Source organism: Thamnophis sirtalis, unplaced genomic scaffold (assembly GCF_051295495.1).
Source record: "Thamnophis sirtalis isolate CommonGarterSnake01/CBP01778 unplaced genomic scaffold, rThaSir2_p1.2 scaffold_5, whole genome shotgun sequence".
In the NCBI taxonomy this organism is placed as follows: Eukaryota; Metazoa; Chordata; class Lepidosauria; order Squamata; family Natricidae; genus Thamnophis; species Thamnophis sirtalis.
The window spans coordinates 112,115,934-112,136,296 of record NW_028261385.1 but is presented as its reverse complement, the minus strand read 5'-3'; the positions used below and the strand labels follow the sequence as shown (position 1 = coordinate 112,136,296).

General features: G+C 38.8%; 1 protein-coding gene across 1 annotated transcript in view; it reads left to right on the top strand.

The window, feature by feature from the left end:
* Window positions 1–20,363, top strand: part of TRPM8 (transient receptor potential cation channel subfamily M member 8) — a 171,270-nt gene that overhangs the window by 98,638 nt on the left and 52,269 nt on the right. Inside the window, exons 17-18 of the mRNA XM_087717034.1 lie at window positions 6,082–6,173; window positions 13,646–13,787. Of these exons, the coding sequence (XP_087573160.1) occupies window positions 6,082–6,173; window positions 13,646–13,787 (234 nt within the window). The remainder of the gene's footprint in view (window positions 1–6,081; window positions 6,174–13,645; window positions 13,788–20,363) is intronic.

The window sequence follows — 20,363 nt, the reverse complement described above, 5'->3', positions numbered from 1 at the left end:
TAGGGACTGGAGGCTAAAACATATGAGGAACGGTTGCAGGAACTGGGTATGTCTAGTTTAATGAAAAGAAGGACTAGGGGAGACATGATAGCAGTGTTCCAATATCTCAGGGTTTGCCACAAAGAAGAGGGAGTCAAACTATTCTCCAAAGCACTTGAGGGTAGAACAAGAAGCAGTGGGTGGAAACTAATCAAGGAGAGAAGCAACTTAGAACTGGGGTGGCGGGGGAGGCTGTTTTTGCACTCCCCAGGCTCCTAGAAAGCCTCTGGAGCCTGGGGAGGGCAAAAATGGGTCCATCATGCACCAAAAGCATGGGGGAAGGAGCGGGTTGCACGCATAACATTATGGGTGTGGGCACGCCCACACACAACCCCCCTGCACTCCCCCCGCTTTTGGCATGCAATGGGGAAAAGGTTAGCCATCACTGGTATAGGGTTTCCTGCCTGGGCAGGGGGTTGGACTAGAAGACCTCCAATGTCCCTTCCTACTCTGCTATTGTATTGTATTGTATGTATTGTATTGTATTGTATTGTTTGTATTTTATTGTATTGTATTATAGATGCAATTAAAGAAAATGTCACTAGGGAGATGTATAACTTTAATCAGGAATAAAAAGGTGTTTGTTTGTTTCTGTAGGTACAATAAGATGAAGTTGAGTTGGATAAAAATTCGATTTGGTAGCATTTTCCTTTAGAAATAAAGACAATAGAAAAAAGAGGAATAGGAAAGGGGGAAGTAAAAGGGAAGAGTAGCTAAAGTGAGAAAAGAAAAAATGGAATCAAAAAGCAATGATTTCCAACTTCTTTAGGTGCAGTAAGATACATGATGCAGTTATAAGATCAACATTTTACCTATCTAAAATTGTCAATCTAGCAATTTCTACAACCATGACTTAATCATAAAAACTCAAAGTTTCATTTTCCCCCTTTTGAGCAGAAAGTCCAGGAGCAGTTTCCAAGTAGAAACAAGAAACTATTTACATTCTTTCCCCCAATTAATGCAGTTAACTTTGCCATGTGTGCCAATTCCATTATCTTTTTGGTCCATTCTTCCATTGTAGGAGTCTCTTTCCTTTTTTGAGCATATGATTCTTTCTGCCATCAATGTATATAGTAAACAAAATTCCATTTTTTCCATCTCTTTATGTATTATTTTTCTATATAACAAATTTTATCAAAAGACATAATTTGTTTGTGCAAGTATACTTCTAGATTTGTTGCAGGGTCTGATTCCCATTTTGGCATTATTGTCCTGTTGTTTCTTGTAGTTTTTGAGAATCTGCTTCAGTTGGGTACTGAGAAAATGTGGTATCATTGGCCAGTGTAAGCTGTAGCTTATTCATAATTTGAATAGTTTCAGTTATAAACTGTAGGTGGCAATCAATGGGGTGTTTTGTTCTATTTCTGTGGTCTGCCTTTTAATAGATTCTTCCTGAGAATTGATTAGTTCTACTGTATTAATTTATCTGTTGGTATTTATTTTATTGGGTATTCTTGAACAGCTTTGTCAAAAATAAAAGTGGTTGTAGCATTGAACCTAGTTCTAGTCTAGATGATAGATTTGGTGTTGTATTCTGGTTGAAAGCTGGAAGCATTAGGTATGTTTAATGTAGTATTTATGTACCTATTGTGTACTTTTATGATGACATCAAGGAAATGAATTTCTATAGATAGGTCACGGATGAAATTAATGGTGGGATAGAAATTGTTTAAGTCATGATGGAATTTGATGAGCAATTCATAAAGTTTCAAGTGATAAGAGTCAAGAAAGTGGTGTTTTAAGAGCCATGAAGATTTGGGCCTGTTGAGTCCATATTCATTTGCTAGTGGCTATATGGCAATTTGCTATTGCTCAATAACATGTGCAAATTTGCATGCACATGTTATTGCTTGTAATGACCTTGGGGGATAAGGGAAAGATATACAGTCTAAGAAACAAACAGACAAGAAAAGCAGGAGCCCACAATAGATTTGGAAAAATTTGGAAAGGACCCACCACAGAGGTGGGTTGCTCCCGGTTCAGACCGCTTCAGGAGAACAGGTAGTGGTAATTGAGCATGGTTCACCGAACCAGTAGTGACAGCTGGTTGGCCATGCCCTGAACCGGCTCTCTCCGATGCTCGCCCTGCCTCGCTTTCGCCACATGCATCCACAGAACTGCCTCCTCCTGCCTATTCACAGGTAAGGATATATCACAGCGCCATGAGGTTGCCACCTTACATTACCATACACACTTCAGAGAAGCATCTTCCCAAGCAGATTGCAGAATGTGAGAACAAAGGTCATAGAACACAGGTGCTGAATAATCCAGGAAAACCAGAGCTGATTTTGCTTCTTCTTGTGCCAATGTAGTGTATTCAATAAAGTTTTACTTTGGAGAAGCAAAATGTCCCAGAAGTTTGCAAAATTTCCCAGGAGTTCTCTTTTGGGATTCTCTAGTTGGACAGCTGACATTAACCCAGCTTTGCAATCTACTGTAGTTTACCTGGACACTTCCAGGGGAGCTATGATACTGAGCTGTTGGCAGCCAACACTGAAGATGGATGGTGGGGGGAAGTTCAGAGAAGCCCCCTCCGGGAGGCACTAACAACAGCCCAAGCAGGGCTTGGGGCAAACGATTAGGATAGTGTGCCCTGTTCCCTAAACAGGGACCTGAGAAACTGGAGCAGCCACCTGTTCAGGGAGAAGAGGCAACTTCAGAAGCAAAAAGCATTGTGGGCTGGCAATGTAGGGAAGGCAGAGTACTCTCCTGGAGTTATGGTGATCCAAGGAAGCAAATGGCAATCCAGGAGAGTTGCTGAGTGGGAAGAGCCAACAGAATGGAGGTTCCTGACCATGACCCATAGCCCATTAATGGAACAGCTCAGAGAAATTTAGCAAGCTGGAGGTCCAGGGCTCTACCTCACCCAGTTGGTGGTGACAAAAGTCGGGATGGGAATGGCAGAGCTGTGGGCTACCGCATCCTCACCTCCATTGTAGCCCGCAGTTTCAAACCTACCAGGAGCAGTGGGAACCAGGCAGCAAGGGGCAGTGGCAGCCCCTCTGCCAGCATGTCTGAAGCAAGCCCAGCCACCTCCTAAGGTGACAGGAGGCACTATACAGGCATCCCCACAAGTGGTGGAGCTGCCATAGGCTATGTGGTAGTATACCAAGACTGAAAGCCTCCCCCTCTTGAAGGCAAAGCATATTTCTAGCATATTTCCTGACACAGGTGTAGTATTATTTGGAGTGATATGCACCCTAATGAGCCCTCCTGTGTAAATGGTGTCTCATCGACCCTCGAAGTGGACACCGCAGAGTGACTGGGGTCACTTCACTATGAGAATGCCCTGAAGCTGATGAACATGAAGCCCTCATGCAAAAGATGTGGTACGGATTTGAGGACCCCATGGAAACCTAGTGGGCAGAGGCCAGGATCTGCTCCATCTAGAAAGGGAAGCGACCAATCTACATCTGAGAATTTCATGGCTCTGCCTCTGCTAGTCTCCCAGTTCTGGGGTGGTCTGAACCAAGAACTGCACCATAACTGCTTGCCCCAAAGGGTGCCTAATAACCTTTGGGCATGGTACTAACTGGCCACCGATATGGAACTAGACCTGATGGAGTACCACCAGCACACTGCACATGAAGGTTGCCCTGCTAGGCAACCAGAAAGCACCCCACAACCTGGGGGGGAGGGATTTCTCCACACAGGAAGAGAAGCCTGAGTAGTTGAGGAGAAAGGAGAAGCCTCAGTAGCCTGTTTCTGATGCAGGAAGAAAGGCCACCAAGCAGCCAACTGCCCTGCTCCACATTCAGCATCTATGTCATGAGCCCGGCCTGGCTGAAGATGAAGAAGCTGCTGGCAAAGCTGAAGGAGAAGACATGGGCCGCATAGCAGGTCATGGAGGTCTCTTCCCCACTCCAGCAAAGTGGAGGGAACTCTGACCCCCAACAAGCCTGATGAAGTCTTCTATGAAAGTGACAGAAAAGGGGAAGATGACCTGATGGTTAGTGGCACCATCATCCCAATGACTGCCAGGGTAGAGACTCTGGGGCCCTACTCAGGAGTAAAGGGCACCATCATGGTTCTACTAGACTTGGGTTGCAACCAGTGCCTGATCAGCTTCCGACAGTGGATAAGTTGGGGCTAAGACTCAGGAAAGCAGCCTGTGTGATTTCAACAGCTAGATGGTTTCCCTTATGGGGAGGGGGGTACGAAAGGAACTTACTTGACAGACCCAGTAAGCCTAAGGCTCAGGAACCAGATAAAGACTATCTGCTTTATTGTGGGCCACATAATGACTGAAACCATGACCCTAGGGCTAGCATGGCTAAAGAAGTGGAACCCAGCAGTGCACTGGGATGATTTTAAGTGGTGCATGAAAAAGAAAATGGTTAAGCAGCAGGAACTAGAGAAAGTGTCAAGCACCAGCTATGAGACGGCAGGTGGAAAAATGGAAATGGAGTCAGCTAAGATGCTGACGGAGGGCAAGGTGTCACAGCTGCTTATTCCAAAGGAGTACTACAATCTCGCTGTAGTATTTAGTGAGAAGGGATCAGATGTGCTGCCACTTCACCATCCCATGGACTGTGCTATTGAGATTATGCTGGGGGCAAAGCTACAAAAGCCAAAGATATATTCCATGACATCCAGGGAAATTGAAGACCTTAGGAACTTATAGACAAGCTTCATCCAGCTGGCCAATGCTTTTCAAAGAAAAGAAAGATGGGTCCCCAAGGATGTGTGTGGATTATAGGGGGATAAACACCATTTGCATGGAGGACCATCTCCCCTAGATGAAAGACATGTTGGGATACCTGTCAAAGGGGAGGATCTTTATCAAGCTGGACTTGAGGGGAGTGTACTACCGACTGAGGATCAAGGAGGGAGATAATGAAAGGATATGTTCAACTGCCACTTGGGATGCTACCAATTTGGATTACAGGGGGTGCCAGCTGTGTTCATATAGCTGAGAAATGAAGTCCTACATGAACACCTATACCAAGGGGTGCTAGTGTACTTGGACAATATTTACTGAGATCATGGATGAGCATGTAAAGCTAGTGAGAACTGTGCTAAGGAAGCTGCTAAAATCCACCTATACATGAAGCTGTTCAAGTGTGACTTACACAAGACTAGCTTAGACTACCTAGGGCACTGTATTTCCAGAGAAGGGGTAGAGATGGACCTGGGGAAGTTGATCCTAGAATGGAAGGCCCCAAGGATCAGGAAACAACTGTAGAGTTTCCTAGGATTCACAAAGTTCTATAGACAATTCATTCCCATGTTCTCAAAAATAGCACTGCCCATTATGAACCTGTTAAAAAAGAGGAAAAGGGTAAAGCCTAGACTGAGTCAAGCCTTGAATTGGACTGTTGAATGTCAAGCAGCTTTCAAAAAGCTAAAGAGACTTTTTGCTGCTGAGCAACTGAAAGAAGCTTGGGGAGGGGGGAAGGATGAGTGGTTTCAAAAGCATACAGGTGACTTAATGCTAAAGCAAGATTTAGCGTGGAAGGGGAATAAAATATATGTCCTAGCCAGCCAGAAAACTATGATCCTACAAAAGAGTCACTACACAAAGCCAGCGGGACAGTTTGGGTTTGTAAAAACTCTACACCTTATAAAAAGGCAGTTTTTGTGGCCTAAGATGAAGAAGGGCTTAGAAACCTATGTGGTGAGTTGCCCTTTATGTGGATTTAGTGGGGCATTTTGCTCCTTTTGCCGAATTAGACATGATTTTTAAAAATGCAATCATTTATAGCACATTTGAAGTTATAATGCCACATGGATGCATTTTTGTCCCAGTAGGCATAAAAGCCAAGAGCAATTTCAAACTATCCATTTTCCCCAAGCCATCCAGGTTAGTGAAATCAGTGATACACAATTGTGTAGATTCCATGGCAAAAAATGCAAGAAGTCAAACTGTCCTTATCTCATTTTTTTCCTTTGATTCTTACCAACTTTCTTAAGTTAAATAGCTTGATAAATAGTACATATATTAGTTTCCTATTAGGTACACATAAATGTTTGGATTCATGGTATTGTTTACTTATCTTTATTCTATTACGTATATAATTTTCTGTTTCTGTTTTTTATTAGTGGTATATGAATGGGAGTAAATACTTTTCTGACTTATGGAATGTTATGGACACCCTTGGAATTTTCTACTTCATATCAGGAATTGTGTTCAGGTATGTTTCAGTTGATCCATGGTGATACTTCTATTGCCTTGAGTTCAGAGCTAGAATATGCTATAATAATTATGCAAAAAAACAAGTGACGTGCAGAAAATTCCTGCAGTTTATCTCATTAATTTTCAGTCAGATAGAAAAGTTAATGCTTTTGAAATTCATTTCCAAGGCAAAGAATATATGGGAGAAATACATGGGCATGATGTGATATTGGCATTTTATTAGGTGGCTGAAAGTTGTGCATTGTGGACGTACTATTTGGTCTTTCTCTGTACAATCAACTGTCCAACATCCAGGATAAGAAAATAACAGAGTTGGAAGAGACTTTGGAGGTCTTCTAGTCCAAGCCTTCTGCTCAGGCAAAAGACCTTTTACCATTTGAGACAAATGGTTGTCCAATCTTTTTTTTAAAAAAAAAAAACCTCCAGTGATGGATCACTCACAACTTCTAAAGGCAAGTTGTTACAGAGGTTTACTGTCAGAAAATTTCTCCTTAGTTCTAGGTTGCTTCTCCCCTTAGTTTCAGTCCATTGCTTCTTGTCCTGTTTTCTGGTGCTTTGGAAAGTAGGTTGACCCCCTCTTGTTTATGTGAGTCCCTCAAATATTGGTACACGACTATCATGTCACTCCTAGTCCTTCATTTTACTAGACTATACATACTCAGTTCCTGCAACTGTTCCTCATATGTTTTAGCCCCCAGTCCTCTAATCATCTTTGTTGCTCTCTCTGCATTCTTTGTTGCTTTTCTCTGCATGCCTAATAAATGTATACTTTGAGGAATCTTGCCTTGGGGTTGTGATTTCCTATGGGCTGTTAATTGGAACACTGACAAAGGCCTTTAATCATCTTAGTTGCTCTTCTTTGCACTTTTCCCAAAGTCTTTTTTGTAATATGGTGACCAAAGCTGGATGCAGTAATCCAGATGTGGCCTTACTAAGGCTTTCTAAAGCGTACTAATACTTCACATGATTTTGATTCTATGCCTCTTTTATACATCCAAAGATTGTATTAGCTTTTTTGGTTGCTGATGCACACTACTGGCTCATGTTTTGTGATCATCCGCTAGGACTAGATCCCTCTCATAGTTACTGTTTTGAGCCAGGTTTCACCTATTCTGTACTTCTGCCTTTAGTTTTTCTTGCCTATGTGTAAAACCTTACTTTTCTCCTCATTAAATTTAATGTTGTTGGATAGAACCCATTGTCCAAGTTTGTCAAGATCTTTTCGGATCCCGAGCTCATAATCTGGGAGGGGGGGTTGGCTATTCCTGCTAGCTTAGTTTCATCTGCAAATTTGATGAGTTTTCCTTTTATTCTCTCATCTAAGTCATTTATGAAGATATTGATGAGCACTGGCCCTAAGACAGAACCTTCTGTTACCCCGCTGCTTACTTCCCTCTGTGTAGACATAGTACAATTAAGGTCTATGTGTTGATTTGTCAGCCAGTTACAAATCCATCTAATGGTGATGCAGTCTATCTCACATTTTTCTAATTTACCAAAGAGTAGGTTGGGATCTAATTTGTCAAATACCTTGCTGAAGTCTTAAGTACTATGTATGTAAGCACTATGTAGTAGCATACTATGTCCACAGCATTTCGCTGGTCTACTAATTTAGTCACTTTGTCAAAGAATGAAATAAGATTGGTTTGGCATGATCTGTTTGGCATGAACAAACTCATGTTGGCTACTAATTATAACTACCATATTTTTCTGAGTATAAGACACACCTTTTCTCCCCAAAAAGAGGGTGAAAATTTGGGTGCATCTTATACACTGAATGTAGCCCCACCCATCCCCACCAGAGGCCAAAAATGTGAGGTATGGAGGCAGCGATAGTCTGTGGCAATCCCTACATCCTGGAACAGCTGATTGGGGGTATTCCGGCAGTCCAATCCACCCACCAATCAGCTGTGCTGAATCAGGCTGCAATAAGTGCTAAAGCAAGGGAAAGCCACTTAAATTGGTTGTCGTAGAAGGCTCACTGTCTAAGCTCCTGGGACCGGATTGGTTTGCGGCTTTGAGTTAGAGATTACTGGGGTTCACAAAACCCTGGGGGAGACCATCAGAGAGTTGAGTAAAGAATTTTCCAACATGTTTGATGGGATGTTGGGAGAATATAGGGGTACTGTGATATCCTTCAGTTTGGACCCTAAAGTGGCACCAATAAGAATGAAACCGAGGAGGGTGCCATTTGCATTAAAGCCCAAGGTGGATGAACAATTGGATAAATTTATTCAACAAGGTGTACTGGAACCAGTGGATCACGCCATGTGGGAAATCCTATTATGACGCCAGTGAAACCAGATGTGTTGGTCTGGATTTGTGCGGATTATAAATGTATTCTTCAACGGAATGTATACCCGTTGCCAGTGGTACAGCACTTTTTACATTCACTGGGGGGTGGGGTGGAGATCTTTGCAAAGTTAGATCTTGCCCAAGCTTACCAACAATTTCCTGTGGATGATGCCACTACTGGAGCCCAAACAATTGGAGGGCATTCCGTTGTCATTGCCTATAGTTTGGGGTAAGCGTGGCCCCAGGTTTGTTACAAAGCCTGATGGAATGTTTGTTACATAGCATCCCTGGGGTTGTCCCTTATTTCGATGATGTGCTCATATCTACTGCCAGTAAACCTGAACTATTTGAACGACTACAATTAGCGTTACAAAGATTCCAAGAGGCCAGGCTAAAGGTAAAGGAAGAAAAATGTCAAATAGCAGTAAATCAAGTTGATAACTGGTTGATGCATCCGAATTGCACCCCACCAAAGAGAAAGTACATGCAATACATGCTGCGCCAACACCAAAGAATAAGATGGAACTCCAGGCCTTCTTGGGATTCCTCAATTTCTATAGTGTGTTTTTGTAATGCTTTTCATCTATCACTGAACCACTACACTGGCTGTTAGGGAAAAAGGTGCCATGGGTTTGTGGGTGCAGAGAAGCTGCCACATTTGTGGGGGTGAAGAAGTTAATTTCCTTGGACAGCATCCTAGTCCAATATAATGAACGCCTGCCGCTATTCCTAACATGTGATGCATCCCCGTTTGAAGTTGGAGGAGTTTTAAGTTGTCGCCTTCCAGACAATCATGAGGCTCCAATAGCATTCTTTTCTAGGATGCTATCATCAGCCGAGAGGAACTACAGCCAACTTGATAAAGAGGGATTGCTGGTGTTAAGAGATTCCACGAATATGTTTATGGAAGGAAATTCTATTTAGTAAGCAGCTGCTGGGACTAATTGCAGGGGACTGGCAAACATCGCAGGTCCTGTCCCCAAGGATGACATGCTGGACCAAGTTTTTAGCAGCATGTAACTATTGACTTATACATTGACCTGGCACAGAATTGGGCCATGCTGACGGCCCATTGTCCACTACCAAATCTAATGGAGGATCTGGCTCCAGCAGCATCTGTATTACTGATAGAGGCTATGGCATCCAAACTTATTACAGCTGTGGAAGTGGCAACCCAGTCGAGAAAAGATTGAATGATTATGCAGGTATTAAACTGGGTGTGGAGGGACAGCCTAAAGAGACAGGAAGTGTAGAGTTCAAGCCATTCCATGCAAGGCAGTACAAACTTTCTGTGCAAAAGGGTTTCCTATTGTGGGGGAACCAAGTAGTGGTACTCTCAAGGCTAAGGAAATGACTGTTAGAGACTCTCCATGAAGGCCACCCCAGGATCGTAAGGATGAAGGTGTTGGCTCGTAGCTATCTGTGGTGGCCAAATATAGATAGATATATTGCAGACTGGATAGTGTCGTGCCAAGCCTGCCAGTAATCAAGGCCAGCACTTCCTTCAGTGCCACCACTGGACTGGGAAACACCAAAAGGTCCCTGGTCTAGAATTCACATCGATTTCGTGGGGCCGATGTATGAACTGTCTTTTCTAATTGTCATTGATGCGTATTCCAAATGGCTGGAGGTAGCCATGATGAGATCAACTACAACAGATGCCATTACTAGAATAGATAGATAGATAGATAGATAGATAGATAGATAGATAGATAGATAGATAGATAGATAGAAGTTTATTTATATGCCGCCCTTTTCCCTGGGGGGACTCAGGGCAGCTCACAATCCAAGGGGGAGGGGGAGACAAACTTTTTAACATATAAGACAATACATAATTAAAAAACACAACATTCATACCATTCGGGCGGGTTACAGTCTTAGCCCCAGGCCTGATGGGATAGCCAGATTCTGAGGGCTGTGCGGAAGGTCTGGAGGGTGGTGAGGGTACGAATCTCCATGGGGAGATCGTTCCATAGGGTCGGAGCTACCACCAAGAAGGCTCTCCTCTGCGTAGTTGCCAGTCGGCATTGACCAGCAGATGGAACTCGGAGGAGGCCTAATCGATGAGATCTAATAGGTCGCGTGGAGGTAATTGGCAGTAGGCGGTCTCTCAAGTACCCAGATCCACTACCATGTAGGGCTAAACAATATGTTTGCAACACATTGGTTGCCGGACATGTTGGTATTGGACAATGGGTCACAATTTACGGCAACTGCATTCAAGTATTCCTAGCAAATCAAGGAATACATCATGCCCTTGTTGCTCCATTTCACCCCACAAGTAATGGGCAGGCAAAATGAATGGTATGAATAACAAAAGAGGTGTTGACTCAAATGGGAGTCAAATGACCATCAGGAGAAACTTAATAAGTATTTGTTCAACCAACACATCACTCCTTGTGTAGCTACTGTTTTGTTTGGGGTTGCAGAAGTCGCTGTTTTGAAATTCACCTTTCAAACAGATAGTAAGTTGTGTATTTCTCTTCTTAATCATTTTCAAGGGCTATTAATCTTTTTAAGTCAAAAAGCTTGCAACATCTTTTTGAAGACTTGTGTGATTTTAGGAAATTTTGTTTGTGTTAAATAACAAGGAAGAAGTTTGCCAAGGCAAGCCAAATAAGGAAGTGTGGAGAAAAAGGGGGAAAGGTGATAGATAAAGACTGAAGGCTGTGATTTTAGTTTATTATTGTAGTAACTTGTAGCCTGGTCTTCTTTTCTGTGGGTGGTTAAAATGTTCTGATCCTGATCAAAAGAGGAAGCCAAGTATTAGAGATATATTGGAAATGTCTCTCAATAAAATATGCCAGTTTGTTGATCAACCATGCTCCAAGGATGATTTTAAAAATCCTCTCAAATTACTTTTGAGATGCAAACCTGTGAAGAATGTTACCAAACTACTGAGGCAACTTCACAAGTAGCTGAAAATACAGAGGAATTCATTGCAATTTTGGAAGAAACTGATATTAACTTTCACTATTATGGTTTAAATATAAATCTCGTAACACAACTAAAAGAAGAGCGTCAAGAAAAAAGACAAATTTGGGACTTTTTCTTTAAGGATATTAAGAAGGTTGGGGATTCTGTGATAAAAAGAAATCTTTATAACTACTTGATAAATCTTCCAGAGAAGAAAAATACTTTATCCCATGAAGATAAGTTGGAAGAAGTGACAAACACAATGAGTTAACTGGAATTAGGTTGAATCTTTCTTTGTTTGATATGTGTAACTAAAAGAAAGGCTTAATCCAATATTTGAAAACATACTTTATATATCTACACACACACAAACTTTAGGTAATATTAAATGCTTAGGAAATTCTTAAAGTTTCAAATGTTATTGAAAATGATGTACCTGTTAGATCATGGGAACAGATGAGGCAGACTCAGGCTTCAGCAACAACAGCTCTTTATTAGTGACTCAGAATCCAGCGAAGACCCTGTCTGGCAACAGCCCTTTGATAGGGTTCAGGCAGGGTCTCCAACCAATCAGGTTTGAATGAGTTCCTGTTGGCAACAGCAGACCGGAGTGAAAACTACTTACAAGGCTATTTACATATAGATTATTCCAAGTATTTAACACCCTTCCTCTCTTAGTTGGGCTCATCCAACTTGTGACATAGTCACGCAGGTAGGTGGGTTTTCTGGTGGCTTGACCAGACCTGCACACTTCAGTTGGCACCAGATCTTCAGTCGGGTTGAATGGACCTATGGCTCTTTCTTGCCATAGTTGTTGAATGAATAATAACATGATTGTTAAGTGAATCAGGCTTCTCAATTGATTTTGCTTGTCAGAAGGTAGCAAAAAAATGATCACATTGCTTTGGAACACCTAACCATCATAAATATATGCTAGTTGCTAAGCATCTAAATTTTGATCACATGATCATGGGTCGTAAGTGAGAAAAATAAGTCACTTTTTTCAGCATCATTGTGATTTCAAAGTCGCTAAATGAATGGTGTTAAGTTGAGGACTACTTGCATCTACAAGTGCTTGACAGAGGTGGTGATTGAAGGCACCACCGTGGAATAATTTCATTCCTATTTCTTTGATTATTATCAGAAAATTGTACATAATTATGTTTTCTCTGCAGTGAAGATTGTTTATGGATTAATCTATCACAGGTCATAGCATCCTTTAATTTATGAAGAGACAAAACATTTAACTTTTACTCTATATTTTAAAGTTTATGATTTTTTTATTGTTTGAATTAGTAGATTGTACTTTACTGTCTGTATTAGTTGTAAACAACAGTGTCATTTTTCCCACAGAAAAATAAGATATATGAATTGCTAAGTCTAACACCAGGCTAGGGGGAATTGCTAACACTAGGGAAGATGGGCTCAAGATCTCAAAGGATCTTAACAGCCTTGAACTCTGGTTTTTAACCACCAATGATTTCTAAGGCAACCCCTGGTTCTTCTTAAATGTCTGAGAATAAGCTTTCTATGGAATCCATGTATATCTAGGAACACCTAGAATTAACATCATAAGAATCTGATAAAATAAGAAATAAATATTTTGATAAATTGGAAGATAGATTCTTGTAAATATTTTTTCAAGGAATAGTGAACAATTTGTACTCCCCCAATAGCTTTTTGTGGAACTCCGGTTCCTCTAAAAGCACTATTTTTCACCATTAGGAGGTGGAAATGCATGAATATATAATGTAAGTCCTAAAATCAGATTAAGTTAACTAAAAAACAAAAAAAATCAATTCCCAAAACCTGGGGACAAAATAATGTCCTCTGTCCCTTGTTTGTATTGCATTCTCATTCAATTTGGAGCAATCTATTATTTGTAAATCTCTGCAAATATTAAGCGTCGGCTAAGGTTATCTGTCCTCAAAATGCTCATTCTTCTTTTACAGAGGACAATTACAATGTTGAAAATGAAGTTGCCCAGAATAAAACTGCAATCTTCATATAAAGAAAAAATCATGGAAACAGACAGTACCATATAAAGTTGATAATAAATAATTGAAAATGTAACCTATGGAAGCACTATGATAAATTTTTATCTCAGTTTAACCTATTGCGAGTATAAAAATACTTACAATGTGGGGGGTCTGGTCTATTTAACAACTAACTATAAATACAGTATTTGAAAGAGAACTGTGGTAACTACATAATTTGAAAATGGAGTTTTCTACTAATGTGTATCTATTCTCTTCACAGGCTGAATTCTTCAAATGAAACTTCTTGGTATTCTGGCAGAGTAATTTTTTGTCTGGATTACATTATTTTTACTCTAAGATTAATCCATATTTTCACAGTAAGCAGAAATCTTGGCCCCAAGATAATTATGCTTCAGAGGATGGTAAGGCATATGTTTGATTCAAGATGAGGTGTTTGTGTGTAACTCAAACAAATTTATTTATTTATTTGTCTTGTATGCCGCCCACTCCCGGAGGACTCCGGGCGGCTCACAAAAGACAAGGGAAAGGGGGGAACGAGACAAAGACAACATATTAAAAACAAAACCAACATTCACAATTTCCGTGGAGGTAGATGCTTCTCAGCTCCCCCCAGCCTGCTGGATTCAATATGTTTTAAGAAACAATAAAATCCTGCAGGCCTTTAGAAACATAGTTAAGTTTCAGTCCTTTTCCCAAGCATATACTGTATATATGTAGCATTTGATGCTGGTTAAACCATTTAAAAAATCCTTTCTCAGCTGTGCCTCAAACTTGGGTTTTCTACCAGAGGTTTAGGATTTGGAAGGTTCTACACAGTATCCTAGCTGTTCCTATCTAGCACTGCATCCTTTGGACAGAGTTCTGATGTTGTTCCTGGGATTTGTTGGAGCTACTCTCCCATCTTAGGAATCACAGTCGCAAATGCTCCTATTGGGGCCACTTTGGCCTTTACTTTCCACATCCTCTCCAGTTCCTTCTTCAGGCCCTGGAACTTCTTAACTTTTCATACTCCTTCTTTCTTTTTTTATTAAATGTTTTTTTTCTTCAAAACAGACACAACACAAAAAATCCTCTTTCTTTACATACTGTAGAAAGTGTATCAGTTGGTTACAAAAAAATTTCGTGCATTTCTTTCACAGTCACCCATGATTCATATTAATTCTAGTATTTTAAATCAAATATAGTTGTACATATTACAATGATCCTACCTCCATTCTCATTTGACTATAATTGTTTAAACGTCCTTCATCATAAAACATACCAAAACTCAAGACATAACCACATACTTGCATCTCATTTGCTATTTCTAGTATCCCAATAACACTATTCCTTATGGCCTATTCTAGTTAAATCTCAATAACATTTAGTAACAAAGGTTTCTAATCTTCCTTTTCAAATCACTGTTTACAATTTACATCCAATTTCCCCATGTTGTACCCATATCTATATATACATTGTTATCATTATCTCTCCTTTATTTGACTATATTCATTATCATAATTTAGTTCTTTTTTATTAATCTTTATATGTAACCAAACCATTTTTCATCTTCCTTTCATAGGTACCATTCAATATTCATATCCAATTACTACTTGTTATACCAATACATATGTATACATTATTATCATTTTCAATGCTTTATTTAACCATATCTATTGTCACTAAATTTCATTAAGTCCAACTAGTTTAGATTAAACACTTTCATCTATCAGCCTGTATCTTTCCAGTAGCGAAACAGTCTCATATCTTCTGCCATTTGTGGCATCAGTCCTCTAATTGTCTCCTTAATCAAGTTTGTATGGATTCTTCTTTGTAACTCCTTGTTTATTGATTCTCTCATGTAATTTCGATGCCCTTCTTCTTTTTCCATAATCAGCTTGTCTTTAATTGTCAGTGTTGTTATTGATGATGTTACTAATAAAATTTCTCCCTTTAAATCCATAAGTTCTTTTATTTTTTCTTCTTCTGTGTCTTGCCATCTAGGGTAGGGTTCCCATCCATCTAGTTCCCCTTTCCATATTCCACTTTTTCTATTTCCAGACAGACACTATTCACCATAGATGTCAGCAGATTTGATTTCTTTGTAGTCATTTTTCTCTTTATTGCTTGGGACTCTACGCTCTATTTTTCCCATTTGATAAGCATCTCCATCCTTTTCATCATATTTTTCTGTTAGGTGCTCTAATTTTTCAAACATTTTCTCAAATGTATTTGATAAATTCTGCATTGCAAACATTATCTCTTGCAAGCTGACAGTTTCTCTCTGTTGTTGGAAATAAGCCATTGTTTTCAGCTGTTAAAACACTGCTGCTCTGACTTGGAAGATTTTTACAAGGTTACACCTAAGTTCACCATGAGATCTCTGGTTAAGGATATACTTCAAAGGAACATTTGTATAAACAAATGGTACTTTACTTCTTATCACTTTCTATAAACAAACTGAGACTTTAAAGTTCCAGACCAGAATAATCAGTAGTGAAAGTAAAAGTATTTTGTTTTCAGTACTCAAGTTTCCAGTCTTAGAGTAGCAGTTATCTTTCCCTTTGTTGTTACAATTGTTGCAATTCTCTTTGTTCTTTTTGTATCTTTTAATATTCCAAGTTTTTAAAAAGTCAAATTCTTTTTTTATTGAAAGTTTAAAAAAAGTTTTACAAATATATACCTCCCCCCCAAACCCAATTCCCACTCACCCACCCCCCAACCTCCCAGAGTAAATACAGGGTATAAACATTAATATCCATATTCTAAAATAAGCTAACAGACTTTAGCATCATCCCTCACTTGTACTTTAACTCCCCTTTTGTAAAGCTAACTTTAAGCAAATTGTATCATTCCTTGCTCATTCACTCATAAGCTATCTGGAATTTCTTAGTCCCATATTTATTCTGAATATAGTCAATCCATCTTCTCCATTCCAGCTTATATTTCTCATCTGAATGGTCCTTAAGAGATGCTGACATTTTAGCCATCTCTGCTAAGTTTGTTACTTTTAGTGTCCATTCTTGAATAGTAGGTAATTCTTCCTTCTTCCAGTACTGCGCCAACAATAGTCTTGCTGCCGTTGTAAGGTTCAATATCGTATTAATTTCTATAACTGTGCAGTCGTAATTATATCTAACAGGAATAACTGAGGAGTAAACTTTATCCTCTTTTTAAGAATATATTGCATAATCCACCATATTTTTATCCAAAATGCTTTAACCTTTTTACAAGTCCACCATATATGATAATACGTAGCATCAACACAATCACATCTCCAGCATTTAGGTTGTAAATTCGGATACATACAAGCCAATTTTTTAGGATCTAAGATCTAATGGCCATCTATAAAACATCTTGTAGAAGTTCTCTTTCAGGTTTTGGGCTTGCGTAAATTTTACGTTCCTTACCCATATCTTTTCCCATGTATCCATCGTTATTGGTTCTTCAAAAAATTTTGCCCACTTTATCATACAGTCTTTAACTAATTCAGTTTCAGTATCTATTTCTATCAATATATTATATAACCTTTTTATATGCATTGGATTTTGATCCCTAATTTGTTTTATTAGATTGTCTTCATTCTGTGTGATGCCAATTTTCTGGTCTTTTTTCCATCTGACCATACTGAAACCATGTTTGAATTACCCTTTCCTCTTTTAATACATTCAGAGATTTTAGCTGTAATATACCTCTTTCTATAGTAAGAAGCTGTCTATATGTGGTTACATCCTATTTTTGTTCTATGCTTATATTCTCTATTGCATATCTGGGAATTGCCCACATGGGTATCTTGTCATTTACTTTATATTGATATTTTTTCCAGACACGCAGTAGAGCATTCCTTAAAATATGACTTTTAAAAGTCTTATCCACCTTTTTATCATATATCAAATAAGCGTGCCAACCATATACCAAATCATAGCCTTCAATGTTCAGTATTCTATCATCTGTTGAGTTGATCCAATCACTAATTATTGATAAAACTACTGCTTCATGGTATAATTTTAAATTTGACATTTTCAAACCTCCTCTCTCACGTACATCTTGCATTATTTTAAGTTTTATTCTCGGTTTCTTCCCTGCCCAGACAAATTTATTAATACCCTTCTGCCAATCTACCAAATTTGCATTTTTTTTAAAGTATTGGTATCATTTGAAAAATAAATAAAAACGTAGGCAAAACATTCATTTTTACTGCTGCTATCCTTCCCAACAAAGACAGTTGTGGTTTTTCCCATTTTTTTTCATCTCTACCTGTATTCTGTGCCATAATGGTTTGTAATTATACTTATATAATTTCCCATTTGAGGTTGTAATATAAACTCCTAAATATTTAATCTTTTTTACTATCTCACATCCTGTTATTCTTTCTAATTCTTCTCTGATTTGTGTTCATATTTTTAACTAACATCTTTGTTTTGCCTAAATTTATTTTAAAACCAGGTACTTGACCATATTGATTAATCATATTCATTAAGGCCGTAGTAATTTCCCTGGTTGGGTTAAAGTTACAACCAAGTCATCCGCAAATGCTCATAATCTGTATTCGTAATGTCTAATCTTAATTCCCTGTAAGTCATCTGACCCCCGTATTTTATTCAGCAATAACTCCAGGGTTAAAATGAACAATAATGGAGATAGGGCACAACCTGTCTTGTACCTTTTTAAATTTTAAAAGGTTCTGTTAAGCTACCATTAACTATAATTTGTGCTGTTTGTTCCTGCTATATTGCCTTGATAGATTGTATAAAATGCTCTCCAATTTGCATCTTTTGTATTATTTTCGTTAGCAATTGCCAATTCACTCGATCACTCGATTTCTCCACATCCAGAAATATGAGCGCTGCAGGGACTTGGTTATTCTTTCCCAGATACTCCAATATATTAACAATTTGTCTTACATTACTTCTCATTTGTCTCCCTTGTATAAAACCAGTTTGATCATTGTGGATCAGTTGTTGCATGACTAACATCAACCTGTTTGCTAATATTTTAGCAAAACTTTTGTAATCTGTATTGAGTAATGATATAGGCCTATAATTTTTTGGCTGGCTGAGATCTTGGTCTTCTTTGGGAATCAGGGATATGAAAGCTGTTCTTCAAGATGGAGGTACCCTTCCTTCCAATTGAATTCTGTTAAATAGTTCTTTAAGGGGTTCTACCATTTCTAATTGTAAATTTTTATAATAAACCACTGTCAATCCATCTATACCAGGTGCTTTCCTAACTTTTAACTGTTTAATTACCTGGAGGATTTCCTCCGAAGTTATTGGTTGGTTCAATCTCTCCCTTTGCTCATCCTTAACAATAGGTATTTTTTCTTTCTCCAAGTGTCTATCTATATCTAAACCTTATATTTTATCACCAGTGTACAATCTTGTGTAAAATGATAAGAAAACGTTTTTGATCATATCATTGTTGATAAACTTCTTTACCTTTATGGTCTATTTTTTCTATAGTATGAGATTTTTGTTTTTTCCTTGTCATATATGCTAACCATCTGCCTGGTTTATTTGCATTGCAAAAAGTATTATGTTTAGCATATAACAAATTAGTAGCCACCTGGTCTGACATCAACATATTAAATTGCGCTCATAGTAAGGTGATTGCCTTTTTTGTCTTCTTATCACCTGGGTTGGATATTAACTCCTACTCTTTCTTCTTTATCTCTTCCTCTAGTTCCTTTCTTTTTTCCCCTGTCTATGTCTATATAGCTTATTTAAATTTATTAAAACTCCTCTCATATACACTTTGCTTGCATCTCAAACCATTTCCATAGATGTGCCCTTGTTCATATTAAAAACAAAATATTCTCTCAGCAATTTTTTGCATTCATTGACATTTTTCTCATATCTAAATAAATTTTCATTTAACCTCCAGCACCTTCTAGATTCCTTCCCATATTTCAATTCCATCCAGACCGGGTTATGGTCTGTTAAGGCTCTGGAACATATCTTCATCTTCTTTACCTTAGAAAGAAAATCATTTGTAGTTAGTATAAAATCAATCCTAGAAAAAGATTGATGCCTATCAGAAAAAAATGTAAAGTCCTGTTCTTTAGCATTCATTTCCCACCAGATGTGTCTTAGCTCCAAATCATCCATCATATCAAAAAAAGACTTAGGTAGTTTTGCATGTGTATGAATATTTTGCAAAAGACCCTTCTTATCTTTCTTGGTATCCAAAACTCCATTCCATTAATATGCACAATCTGTAGTCCCATTGTATTAACTTGGTATGGAGCATCTTGTAGAATTTTTCTTGTTGTTGATTAGGAGCATATACTCCCATTAAAAGTATATTTTTCCTTCTAATAATAGTTCAATTGCAATATATCTTCCTTGAGGGTCTGCTTCAATTAGTTCAGCTTTTATATGCTTTCTTAGGAATATAATTATACCATTTTTCTTCTCCGAAGCAGAGGTTACAAAATGTTGTCCCAATCTTGCATTCATCAAATATTTCTGATCATTTGTTCTAATATGTGTTTCTTGCAGGCAAATTACATCATTTTTAAATTTTTTCAGATAGTGGTATATTTTTTTTCCTTTTTTGTGGCGAGTTTAAGCCACTGACATTCCAAGTTAAAAATTTAATTGTCATCTTTAGCTCCCTGAAGCTTTTTAAGAGCCACCTGGAAATCCTGTAATTTGATTTTCGGTCTAACTCCTCCCACCACTTCTGAGTTGATATTTATGGTTTCTTGAACTGTTGTCTGGGCTTGTTGCTGAGCTTGTTGCATCTTTAGTTCTGGTTCCTTGCGTTTGGTAGCCGCTCGGGTTTGTCTTTGCTCCTTAATTCCTTCTGACTCCACCAGAAGATTCAAAACTTCGGCCACCTCCAATGATCCTTGGGCATCTTGCTGTCTGGCCTCTCCTGCTTGCTCCCTTTCTCTAGATCCTGCAGATGAGGGGTAACCAGCCTTTAATATGTTGCTGTAAAAATCTCTGGCCTTCCAAACTGAGTTAAGACAGTCTCTTTGTCCCAGGTAGTTG